This window comes from Pongo pygmaeus, chromosome 15 (assembly GCF_028885625.2).
Source record: "Pongo pygmaeus isolate AG05252 chromosome 15, NHGRI_mPonPyg2-v2.0_pri, whole genome shotgun sequence".
NCBI classification, from domain to species: Eukaryota; Metazoa; Chordata; class Mammalia; order Primates; family Hominidae; genus Pongo; species Pongo pygmaeus.
The window spans coordinates 22,771,838-22,785,113 of record NC_072388.2 but is presented as its reverse complement, the minus strand read 5'-3'; the positions used below and the strand labels follow the sequence as shown (position 1 = coordinate 22,785,113).

General features: G+C 44.0%; 1 protein-coding gene across 2 annotated transcripts; it reads left to right on the top strand.

Moving 5' to 3' along the window:
* The first annotated feature begins 1,282 nt into the window (after positions 1 to 1,282).
* GZMH (granzyme H) lies at positions 1,283 to 4,484 on the top strand. 2 transcript variants are annotated; one of them, XM_054448787.2, is made up of 5 exons: positions 1,283 to 1,420; positions 2,571 to 2,718; positions 3,227 to 3,362; positions 3,568 to 3,825; positions 4,218 to 4,484. In XM_054448787.2, exons 1-5 carry the CDS (start codon positions 1,366 to 1,368, stop codon positions 4,359 to 4,361), a joined length of 741 nt encoding a protein of 246 aa, XP_054304762.1. In that variant the 5' UTR covers positions 1,283 to 1,365; the 3' UTR covers positions 4,362 to 4,484. The 2 variants fall into 2 exon arrangements, with proteins under 2 accessions (XP_054304762.1, XP_054304763.1); XM_054448788.2 differs by lacking the exon at positions 3,568 to 3,825.
* The last annotated feature ends 8,792 nt before the right edge of the window (positions 4,485 to 13,276 follow it).

Sequence of the window (13,276 nt, the reverse complement as noted above, 5' to 3'; positions counted from 1 at the left end):
GTATATATACACATTTTTGTTTATGGACAGCCTATGACTGTGAGCCAAGGGACATCAGAGACATGGCTCTCTGGAAACTGAGAGAATACTTAGTGGACAGTTTTTTGTTTGTTTGTTTGTTTGTTTTTGAGATGGAGTCTTGCTCTGTCGCCCAGGCTGGAGTGCAGTGGCACAATCTCAGCTCACTGCAAGCTCCACCTGAGTTCACGCCATTCTCCTGCCTCCGCCTCCCGAACAGCTGGGACTACAGGCGCCCACCACCACGCCCGGCTAATTTTTTGTATTTTTAGTAGAGATGGGGTTTCACCATGTTAGCCAGGATGGTCTCGATCTCCTGACCTCATGATCCACCCGTCTTGGCCTCCCAAAGTGCTGGGATTACAGGCATGAGCCACCGCGCCCGGCCTTAGTGGACAGTTATTATCAGGATGATCAGCATCCATTTTTCCATCACCTGGCAACAACAACTAGCATTTCTCAAGGCAAATCCCCTCCTCATTCATAAGCACCATAGATGGAGTGGAACAGTCCCCACCTCAGCTTAAGGAGGGCTAAATAACCAAAGCATAAATCAATCAGTCCACTACACTTCAATGGACCCAATGATGTCTCATTTTGGTTCAATAAATATCAAGTCCAGGACTTTTGTGCAGAACTGTGGAATAAAAAAAGTTATCTTTGTCACAGAATATTTATATTTAAAGAGAGGATTCTAAATATTCCAAAAATATGAATCCGAGATAGTGGTAAGATAGGAACGGGTTGCCATTTGGAGTATTTGTTGGGTGTGCGCAACTCTGCATACTGCTAAGGCAAGTCCAGCCTCCGTCTCACACCAACAAGCAGATTTCCCCACCATGGCCCTTACCATCTTGTGCTCTAACCACAGATTTTCAGTCTACTCTTGCTAACCATCAACTCTTCAAGGGCAAGAGCCATGTCTCTCATATCCATGGATCTGGCTTGCTAAATAATTATTCATGATTTTATCTGAGTAGAAAAAGAGCCAAGAACTGAGAAAAGGAGACATTCTTGGTTCTCTGTCACTGAGGAGCTTCTGCGGTACCAGCCTTTCTGCTAGCTGCAGCCACAGCTTCAACAGCTCCACCTCCTTGTTCTTTATTCTCGCTTTCACCTTGTTACTCAGCAGCAGGGGTGTAAATGTGACAGTGCCATGTCAACTTAAACCAAGCCAGAGAATTTTAATAAACCACCTTCTATAATGACACCCATCAAAACCAGAAGGGGACAAGTCTAGGAGGTCTCTGAGGTTACTGTACCCATCCCTCCTTCATCTCCCTCCAGCATTTGTTTCTGGAAGGAGTCAACACCAACAGCTCTGACCTGGGCAGCCTTCCTGAGAAAATGCAGCCATTCCTGCTCCTGTTGGCCTTTCTTCTGACCCCTGGGGCTGGGACAGGTAAGTGACTATCCCTATTCCAGAGGCCTGAACCCATCTTATAAGATACCCTGTACCCATGAGCACTGGTCAGGAATTTTCCTCAATCTGAGCCCACTTCCCATTCCACACCCAGACTTATAAATCTGAGGCTAGATAGAGACTCAGCAAAGATCAAAAAATGAAGGGTGTTCCCTAAAAGGTTTAGTAGGTGTTAGCGTCTCCCTAGACCTCTCCTTTATGACCTGGAGTGTGGATTGTTCTTAGAAAGGCATTTGGTAGGGAATGTGAAGCTAAAAAAGATAAGTAATTATTACTCTACACTCCAACCCAGGAAAGAGGAGTTCAGACACCAAGTTGCAGTCATAGGAGTTTTCACTGGACCCAGCCTAAGAACCACTTAAATTATTCAGTGCCCCCACCCAGTCACCCCTGCCAGGAGAGAAGCCCATGGTGCAACTGATCTCAGAGGTGGCAAGATGACTGTGTCCATAGCTCTCCCGTTACCTTGGCTCCACCTAGGCTTTGCGATTCATTTTTAGTTGATTTCTCCACTTCCTTCTGCCTTTGCAGGCCCTCGGCTACTCCACTGAACTGGTGATAACCCCCTCTAACATCCCTGAGGTCCTGAATCCCACCAGCACTACCCCCACTAAACCACAGCCAAAGGCTAATTGGAGGCTATTCATTTATGCACCAAACAACACTTACTGAGAACCTAGAATGTGTTCGGCCCTGGCACATGAGAATTTTAGAAAATCCAACTCCAGAAGCTCATGGGTAGATCATTAGAAAATGGCACCAATCAGGAGGACAGCAGAGGCTCAGAGGGTTCAGAGAGATCCACTAAAAAGGAGGAGCCTGGCAAGTCCTGTCCAGGATCCTCTGGGGCTCTACCATTGTGAAAATAGATCTTTCTTCCTCCATGTGTGTTTCTGCAGTAGGATGCAGAAGTCAAGCACTGTCCATTCTTTCTGAGAGAAGGTTCTGAGACCTAAAGTTCAGAATAGCTTGCTCTGCCTGCAAGGAGTGCTGCCTGCAGAGCTCAGGAGGACCCTCCCTCACTGTCTGCAGCACACAAAAGACTTCATCCTCAATCACTGTCGTCCTAAGCCTTCTCTCCTGACTGCAGCCATCTGCAGCTACTTTATCTTCCAGTCTTTCCTTTCAGAGGAGATCATCGGGGGTCATGAGGCCAAGCCCCATTCCCGCCCCTACATGGCCTTTGTTCAGTTTCTACATGAGAAGAGTCGGAAGAGGTGTGGCGGCATCCTAGTGAGAAAGGACTTTGTGCTGACAGCTGCTCACTGCCAGGGAAGGTAAGGAGAAGCACCAGCTCACCTCCTGAGTCCCCCCTACAGAGACCCTTGTTTTCTCCTGGGGACTGCTGCCCAGGGGAGCTTCCAGAGTTCCTGGTAACACAAGCCCATGAAAGCTCATCAGAGCAGCCATCTGGGAATAAGACTAAGATGATGAAAGGCTGAGAAATAGGACAGGGTCAGAGGGTCAGAGGTCAGAGCAAGTGGCATGGTTTCACACGCTGGCCCAATAAAGCAATGGTAAAGGTTGAATCCACGCATTAAGGATCAAAATGCAAACTCGAGCAATTTCATGATATTTCCTGAAGGCAAGAGAGAGCCCCCAGAAGCCCTACGCTTCATGTCTTTGTGAAGTAGAGGGCACAGTCACTCAGCCCTGGAGCCCTCCGGTCCCCTCAACTTCCCCTCAACTGCAGCCTTACCCTGCCCCAGCTGTCATCTGCTCTTCACTGCTCCTGGGCTGTACCCCTGTGACTCCACCCCCATCCTCACTCTGCTCTCTGTGCAGATCCATAAATGTCACCTTGGGGGCCCACAATATCAAGGAACAGGAGCGGACCCAGCAGTTTATCCCTGTGGAAAGAGCCATCCCCCATCCAGCCTATAATCCTAAGAACTTCTCCAACGACATCATGCTACTGCAGGTGAGGCACACTCCTGCCACTCTTGCTCTTCTTGGTCCAGTTGGTTCCACTCCCACTGTGATGCCAGCCCTTTCCTCCTTTCCATCCTGACCTCTTGGCCAGTTCCTGTGCCTTAGAGGAGAGGGAAGATCGTGCAGCCCCATCACTGTGTCGGGGCCCAGAAGGCCACTGCCTGACCTGGACTTTCTTGCTTCTTCCCCACCAGCTGGAGAGAAAGGCCAAGTGGACCACAGCTGTGCGGCCTCTCAGGCTACCTAGCAGCAAGGCCCAGGTGAAGCCAGGGCAGGTGTGCAGTGTGGCTGGCTGGGGTTATGTCTCAGTGAGCACCTTAGCAACCACACTGCAGGAAGTGTCGCTGACAGTGCAAAAGGACAGCGAGTGTGAACGTCTCTTCCCTGACAATTACAGCAGAGCCACTGAGATTTGTGTGGGGGATCCAAAGAAGACACAGGCCGGTTTCAAGGTTGGGTTTCCAGCCTCTACCCAGAAAGACCACAGGGAGAGAGGAACTTGAGGGAGTTCTGGGGCATGACAGTGGCCAGATCCTTATGCTCTCAGCCCAGAGCTTGGGCAACCTGTGTCCCCCTGGAATCTAGTCTTTAGTCCACTCCTTGGGTGGATTGGGCTGGCTGGAGGGGAAGGATCTGTCATCCCACAGTCACTTATCACCAAAGTGTCCGTGAGAATTGCAGAGAAAGGCTTGGTCTGGGGAGAGCCAGAAAGCACAGCCAGGGCCATGCTGGAGACCCAGGACTGAGGGAGGTGACAAGGCCTGCCTATCACTGATGTCACACAAAATCCATAACAGACCACCCATCCCAGGGAACACTAGCTCAGTCTTTCCTCTGTTCACAGGGGGACTCCGGGGGACCCCTCGTGTGTAAGGATGTGGCCCAAGGTATTTTCTCCTCTGGAAACAAAAATGGGACACCTCCAGGAATCTACATCAAGGTCTCACACTTCCTGCCCTGGATAAAGAGAACAATGAAGCGCCTCTAATAGCAGGCATGAGACTAACCTTCCTCTGGGCCTGACCACCTCTGGGACAGAGGCAAGAATCCCCAAGGGGTGGGCGGTCGGGGTTGCAGGACTGTAATAAATGGATCTCTAGCGTAAATATGACTGAAGTCTTATTTATTCACTGAACCATCTTCAATATGCAACAACACTGCTCCAGGCAGCCATCTGCTGTCAGTTCTGGCTTTTGCTTCTTCCTTTCTCCCCCAGCCCTCCCTCCTCCCTAAACCCCACGCTGTACAGTTTTTTCACTGATTTCTCAATCACATGTCTTTGATACTGAACCCTCTGTTAGAGCTGGTTTGAACTCCATTATAAACAAACATTCTTCACCCCTCTCCCCTCACAAAAAAAATAAACCTCTCTGGACGTTAGGGATTTCTTATTGTCTCTAAACCAACCACCTGCTCCCCTAACAATGTAGTAGAGAATGGAGCAGGGCAGTGGAAAGGAAATAACTCCAGGGACCCAGAAGGCCAGGGGCCATGCCATGAGTACTCAGTTTCCTATTTCCAGGGCCTGTCCCTCCAATGGGGGCAGGCTTCTCCCACAGCCAGGTCTGCCTGCAGCTTAGGAGGTTGAGATGCTCCTCTGCACCTAGGTCCCGTTTCCCTGCCCTGGGCCCAGCCCTGAGCTCAGTCAACCTTCTTTCTTCCTGGCCGGCCTTCCCAGCTCCCAAGAGTTTTTCACCCAAGTGCCCCGGCTACCAGTTTCTTCCCTTCTAGCTCATCCTGTTCTGAAGCCAGCCTCTCTCTCATGTCCCTAACAGAATTCCCAGCTCTGTGTGAATTCTTCTCTACTGCTTGTCCCAGCCAGACCTGGGCTGCCAGCCCACCTGATGCTGATCAGAGGAGGCAGCTCTCACCTTCCACCTGGGCAGGGCTAGCTGAGGCCCTCAGTCCAGTGCAGCTTTCCCCAGGGTCTCAGGCAATCGCCTTCTGTGGAGGCACTCAGCAGCCTCAACATCTTTCGGCCTAGCCTGGCCTCAGACGCAGACTCCCCCTGTTGGCAATCTTGGGTTATGGCAGCTGTGCACCAGAGGGCTCCAGGACCACTGGGCTGGAAGTAACACTATGCCATTTATCAATAGACGAATACTTGCTGATCTCTCTCTTTGTGCCAGGCATATAATAGGCCCTGTCCCTGCTTCTGGAAATTTTACAATGATAAAAAAATTTATCTCAATTCTCCTGGCTCCTCTGCTTCTACCAGGCAGGTCAGTTTGGCACAAATGGATCTGTATTTATAATCCACAAGAAATCTTGTTTTAAAAATAATTAAATTATCTATATTCTACCTGTAGTGTTCATTACAGCCTCACATGCATGATCTGGCTTGATTCCAGAAGGACGGTGTGTGAAATTAGAAGAGACTTGGAGATTCTCAGGTGCTAAAGTTTTTAATCTATGCTCAGTGGAGTCTGTGTCCAGAGGTGTGGAAGTGTATTAGTCTGTTCTCACACTGCTAATAAGAACATACCTGAGATTGGGTAATTTATAAAAGAAAGAGGTTTAGTTGACTCACAATTCCATATGGCTGGAGAGGCCTCACAATCATGGCGGAAGGTGAATTAGAAGCAAAGTCACGTCTTATATGGCGGCAGGCAAGAGAACTTGTGCAGGGAACTCCCCTTTATAAAACCATCAGATCTCATGAGACTTATTCACTATCATGAGAACAGCACAGGAAAAACTGGCCCCCTTGATTCAATAACTTCCCACCGGGTCCCTCCCACGACATGTGAGGATTATTACAATTCAAGGTGAGATTTGGGTGCGGACACGGAGCCAAATTATATCAGGAAGGAAGGAAGAAGACAACCAGAGCAGCCTTGGCTTTGTTTATTCTGCACATAGAAGACATTAACCTCAGTCCACAAACCTAAGAAATGCTACAGTTCAAGTGAGAGACAGTTAATATAATAATGACCCCGTTGACTTTATTTAGGATCCTGATCTCTCAAATAGTACTGCTAATGAGTTAAATGTGACAGAATACTATAAACTCACAATAGCTGGCAAACACTGAATCAAATGGGACCAACACTGAAAAAAGTAGAAATTTCACTGAAAAGAATAACAAATAAATCACACGCATACAGGGAAAAAATCCAGCACATTGAAAAATAAGAGGAAAAACAAATAGACTTATTTTTCACATAAGGCTGTCCTGATGTCCGTCTCCCAAGCCTTTCCCTGGGAAGCAGTACTGGCAGCAGCACAGGTGAGAAAGGAGTCAATACATGCAGAGATAAGCAAGTGACCAGCAGCACACGTAGGAGTCAGGGGGCCATCACATAGAAGAAGCACAAAGACCCCAAAAAGCCAGCCAAGTAGAGCTCTATGGAGTCCCAGGGTATAAGCCAGAGACAGCGGCAGAGTGGCCAAAGATTTCTGCCACCAGGGCCAAAGGACCCTGGTAGGAGAGTGCCTGGTGGGTCAGTCTTCCCTCTTAGATCTAACAGAAACACTTGACATTGAGCATGGGACTTTATCCTGTGTAAGATCTGAAGAGTGTGTGTGTGTGTGTGTGTGTGTGTGTGTGTGTGTGTGTGTGAAGGTTATTCATAAATATGTTCATTGCAATATTATTTAATAATAGATCTCAAATTAGAATCAGTATTCATGTCCAAAATAGGGAAATGGTAAAATATCACGCATTCAACATATCCATTTTGCAGCCATTAACATCTACATTATCCACAGCTATAAAAAACTAGGCTAACAACATTAACAGGCAAGTTCGTTTTTTAAAAAAACACATAAACATTTGGAAAAAAGTAAACGTTCAATAATTAATCAATACAAATTAAAATATTAATAATTTTTGCTTATCTGATTGGGAAGGATTTGCAAAAATGATAATATTCAGATTCAGTATGAGCATTGAGAAAATGGTATTTTCACGGCTTGTACACAAAGATCCAAAAAAAGAAAAGAGATTCTTTGACCTGCAGGAGCTGGATTTTATGTGGAAAAAAAAAAGTATTTGACCTAGCCATCAACCACACAAAGAAAACTGAACACAGTTTTTCCTTATAACAACCTTGGTATACAAGTAAAATCTTAGAAACAATGCAAATATCCAGCACTAACTGGGGGATTCATTTTTTAAAGCTGCGTATTATTAAACACTATGAAATCCCTGAAGTTACGATATATAACTACATTTTGTCACATGGAAGAATATTCACCAGGTATGTTTATGTTAAAAGTAGATTATAGATTGGTATATACTACAATTAAATTTGTGCTTATATACACTTTTTTTCTTTTTTTCTTTTTCCCTGAGACAGAATCTCACTCTGTCACCCAGGCTGAAGTATAGTGGCGTGATCTCGGGTCACTGTGGTTCAAGTGATTCTCCTGCCTCAGCCTCCCAAGTAGCCGGGATTACAGGCATGTGCTACCACGCCCAGACAATTTTTTGTATTTTCAGTAAAGAGGGGGTTTCACCACATTGGCCAGGCTGGTCTCAAACTCCTGACCTTAGGTGATCCACCTGCCTCAGCCTCCCAAAGTACTGGTATTACAGGTATGAGCCATCACAGTTGGTCATGCTTATATACACATTTTTCTTGTAGGCTTTTTTGCTTCCTATATATCTATTTTCTTAATTTTTCTATAACTTTTATGTATTATTTAGTAAATTAAAAGTCTGTTTATTAGATATGAATGACAATTTAAAATGATATTCACTAATGGATTTTTAATAAAATGAGGAAAATGTTTATGTTAATTTAAAATATATGATTCAAAAATAAATATATTTTAGTCACATCTATATAAAAATATACAAAGAAACAATCTGGGTGAAAGTACATCTCTGTTAATGGTCAGCTGGGTGGTAGGATTAAGGCTGACATGATTCTTCATTCTATTTTGTAATGTATTCAACTTTTTAAATTTTATGATTATTATATTAACTTTATTTTTTAACAATATTCCATATGAGAAAAAGGTTGGCTTAAGTTTGTACATGTGTCAATTAAAATAACCCTATTATAACAAATAAGCTTCAGAATTTCAGTGACTAGCACAATAGAAGTTGATTTCTGTTCTTTTTTTTTGTTTTTTTTTTTTGAGACGGAGTCTCGCTCTGTCACTCAGGCTGAAGTGCAGTGGCACGATCTCGGCTCACTGCAAATTCCGCCTTATGGGTTCACGCCATTCTCCTGCCTCAGCCTCCCAAGTGGCTGGGACTACAGACCCCCGCCACCACGCCCGGCTAATTTTTTGTATTTTTAGTAGAGACGGGGTTTCACCGTGTTAGACAGGAGGGTCTCAATCTCCTGACCTGGTGATGCGCCCGTCTCGGCCTCCCAAAGCCCTGGGATTACAGGCGTGAGCCACAGCACCCGGCCGAAGTTGATTTCTTGCCCACACACAGTACAAAATGAATATTCCCAGTGAACAGTTGCATCCTTTTATTCTTACGTGTTCCAGTTTGGCCAGCAAATTACATGGTCAGCCTAGGATTAAGAGATCCAGGCTCAGTTCTCTAAAGATGCTTCCCCAACTTCTTCCGCATCAAACCATGGAAGAGGAAAAACCTAGATGATCAAGCATAGGAGTGTGTTCTGGGACAGGTCTGGAAGGTGCCAACATCATTTCCACTCACGTTCATTTACTGCAACAATCACACAGCCACACCTAACCCCAAGTGAGGCGGACAACGTAGCTCATCAATGAAATGAACTACATTTCTTCCCTCAGAAGAAAAGGAAATTATTTTGCCAAACTGCTAGCTTGTCTCTATCAAAATGCTTAATGGTGTTTACTGTTTATAAGGATCATATGCTCTACATTTCTTCTCCTGCTTATAAAACGAATATATTTCCATTATAGAAGAAAATCAATAATATAAAGATGAAAATAAGAATCACATAAAATTGTTGTTCTGATTATTGCCCTTTTCCCACAATTCTGTCAGATTCATGTCAAATTGAACACAGTTTTACATTCTACTTTTTCCATTTAATATTAGGTGATAAAGATAGCTGGCTAGAGGCAGCCAGCACTTGCTTCCTCCACAAAGAAAGACCAAAACAGTAGGTAGATAATCACGTATCAAATAGTATTTCTAAGACAGAACATAAGAATTCAGCAGAAGCCTGTCCCTGAGACAAAGTGAGCCAAAGCACATGTTCCTCAGAGCCTGAGAGCCATCTGCCTGGGACCACTGCCACTGACAGCAACCCTGTATCGCCACCCTCCCCAACCCATACATCAGTGCCACTGTGAACCAACATGCACCTTCTAGGTTCCTGGGGACTGGCCCACATGGAGTCTGTCCCAGGGCTTGTGGACAGGCCCACCCTACCCACTGCTGCTACCATCACCTCTGCTGCCACTCAAGTGCACCATCTGGGGGCCTGGATATCAACCCACCCCACCCATTGCAGTCTGCACCAGCACATATCATCAGAGGACTTGAGGACAGGACTATTTTGGCTGGCACAGCCCCTATCAGTGACCACATGCATCATCCAGGTGTCTACAGATGGACCTGCCCCTCCTGCTACTACAGGCTCCCATGCACACCTTCTGGGAGACTGAGATCATCCCCACACAGACTAACAGCACTCACACACATCACCTGGGTCCCAGAGATTGACCCATTCTTCCCACCACCACTGGCACCCCCATGCACACCTAACAGGAGCCAGAGGACAGGCCTGCCCATCCTGCTGCCACCACCACTGCCATCAACCATTTGCAAATGCCACCTAAGGGCCTGAGGACTAGCCCACCCAGCCTACTACTGCCACCACTGACACATGCACATGCTTCCTGGAAGCCTGAGGGTTGGCCTGACACTGCTACTGCCATCACAAATGCCAAACAAACCACCCAGAGACCCAAGGACCCTCCTGCCTTGGGTCCATCACCAAGACCTGGCCCACTGCTGCCACTGCCGGCACCCAAGCAAGCCATCTGGAGGCTTAATAATTGACCTGAAAAAACCCACTACCATCAATGCTCATGTACACTGCCCAAGGGCTGAAGGATCAGCATATCCAACCCACCACTGCCACTACTGGTGCTCAAAGACCAGCCCACCTGGTGTCCCCATTTGAGAAAAGTTTTACCATAGCCTCCACTAATAACTGCAGCCTAAGATACTGAGGAACGCACAGGCACCACTGATACTGATTATACCCAAAGAAATCACACAGAGACTACACTACTGCCCCTTCCCAGAATCAAAGCCAAAGTGATTTACCCAGCCACCACTATAGATAAACCTATAAGGAAAAAACATTGTTCTATGAAAGCCAATCCATAAAATTGGAAAAAGTGGCTGTTATACTAGATATGTAGATATCAATGTAAGAACACATGAAACATGAAAAAGCAAAGAAACATAACAACCCAAGGGAACACAATAATTATCCAGCAACAGATTCCAACAAAAAAGACATCTATGAAATGCCTGAAAAAGAATTAAACATAATGATCTTTAAGAAGCTCAGTGATACATGAGAGAACATAAATAAACAATACAAAGAAATCAGAATAATGACTCATTATCTAAATGAGAAATTTAACAAACAGATAATTATCATAAAGAAGAACCAAACAGAAATCCTGCAACTTAACAATTTAATGAACAAAATTTTAATAAAAAAGAACTGAAAGCCTTAACAATAGACTAGATCAAGCGTGAGAAAGAATTTCTGAACTCAAACACAGGTCTTTTGCTATAACTCAGACCAAAAAAAAAAAAAATGAAGAAAGCTATGTAAGACATGAGACACCATAAAACCACCAAATATTTGAATTTTGGGCATTCCACAAGAAGAGATGAGAAAAGCATAGATAATTTATAAAATACAATAGTAGCTAAAAACTTCTCAAGTCTTACAAGAGATACAGGAAGCTCAAAGATCCACAAATATTGGGTTGGTGCAAAAGAAATTGGAGTTTTCATCTGATTTTTGACAAACCTGACAACAACAAGCAATAAGGAAATGATTCTCTATTTAGTAAACGGTGCTGGGAAGATGGGCTAGCCATATGCAGAAAACAGAAATTGGACTCCTTCCTTACAACTTATACAAAAATTAACTCAAGATGGATTAAAGACTTAAATGTAACACCTAAAACCATAAGAACCCTAGAAGAAAACCTAGGCAATACCATTCAGGACATAGACATGGGCAAAGACTTCTTGACTAAAACACTAATAGCAATTGCAACAAAAGCCAAAATTGACAAATGGGATCTAATCAAACTAAAGAGCTTCTGCACAGCAAAAGAAACCATCATCAGAGTGAACAGACAACCTACAGAATGGGAGAAAATTGTCGCTATCTATTCATCCAACAAAGTTCTAATATCCAGAATCTACAAGGAATTTAAACAAATTTACAAGAAAAAAACAAACAACCCCATCAACAATGAGCAAAGTATATGAACAGACACTTCTCAAAAGAAGACATTTATGCGGCCAACAAACATGAAAAAAAGCTCATCATCGTTGGTCATTAGAGAAATGCAAATCAAAACCACAATGTGACAGCATCTCATGCCAGTTAGAATGGCAATCATTAAAAAGTCAGGAAACAACAGATGCTGGAGAGGATGTAGAGAAATAGGAACACTTTTACACTATTGCTGGGAGCATAAATTAGTTCAACCATTGTGGAAGACAGTGTGGTCATTCCTCAAGGATCTAGAACCAGAAATACCATTTGACCCAGCAATCCCATTACTGGGTATAGACCCAAAGGATTAGAAATCATCTACTATAAAGACACATGCACACCTATGTTTATTGCAGCACTATTTAGAATAGCAAAGAGTTGGAACCAACCCAAATGTCCATCAATGATAGACTGGATAAAGAAAATGTGGCACATATACACCATGGAATACTATGCAGCCATAACAAAGGATGAGTTCATGTGCTTTGCAGGGATATGGATGAAGCTGGAAACCACCATTCTCAGCAAACTAACACAGGAACAGAAAACAAAACACCACATGTTCTCACTTACAAGTGGGAGTTGACAATGAGAACACATGGACACAGGGAGGGTAACATCACACACCAGGGCCTGTCAGGGGATTGGGGGCAAGGGCAGTGAGAGCAGTAGGACAAATACCTAATGCATGAGGGGCTTAAAGCCTAGATGACATGTTGATAGATACAGCAAACCACCATGACACATGTACACCTATGTAACAAACCTGCACATTCCACACGTGTATCCCAGAACTTAAAGTAAAAAAAAAGACAGCAAAAGTATAAGAAATTGGGATTTTGCCATTACTTTTAATGACAAAACCACAATTGCTCTTGCACCAACCTAATAGATCTAACCAAAAAGGTCTTCATAAGGTACATTATAGTCAAATGTCAAAAGTGAAAGACAGAATTTTTTAAAAGCAGCAAGAGAAAAGCATGTAGTCACTTGAAAGGGAACCCCCATCAGACTAAAAGTGTGTTTCTAAGCAGACACCTTACAGACCAGGAGAATGGGATGATATATTCAAATTACTGAAAAAGAAAAAAAATCTAGCAGTCAAGGATACTATACTCAGAAAAACTATTCTTCCAAAATAAAGGAGATACAAGGCTTTTCCCAGACAAGAAAACACTGTGGGAATTTATCACCTCTAGACTAGTCCTAAAACAAATGCTTAAGGGAGCCCTACATCTAGAAGTGAAAGAATATTTAGCATCATGAAAACACATGAAAGTATAAAACTCACTAGTAGAAAAGATGTACAAATGAGAAAAGAAACGACTAAAATGTTACCACTACAGAAAACATTCAAATCACAATTATAAACAATAAGGGAGAAAGAAAGGAATAAAACATATACAAAAAAACAGAAAATTGTAAACAAAATGAAGAAATAAATTCTCACCTATCAACAATAACCTTG

Excerpts from the sequence above, each read along its gene's own strand:
- GZMH (XM_054448787.2), top strand. The coding sequence starts at position 1,366 with ATGCAGCCATTCCTGCTCCTGTTGGCCTTTCTTCTGACCCCTGGGGCT. Across the intron at positions 3,363-3,567 it reads ACGACATCATGCTACTGCAG|CTGGAGAGAAAGGCCAAGTG; the intron begins GTGAGGCACACT and ends CTTCCCCACCAG. Across the intron at positions 3,826-4,217 it reads AGACACAGGCCGGTTTCAAG|GGGGACTCCGGGGGACCCCT; the intron begins GTTGGGTTTCCA and ends CTCTGTTCACAG.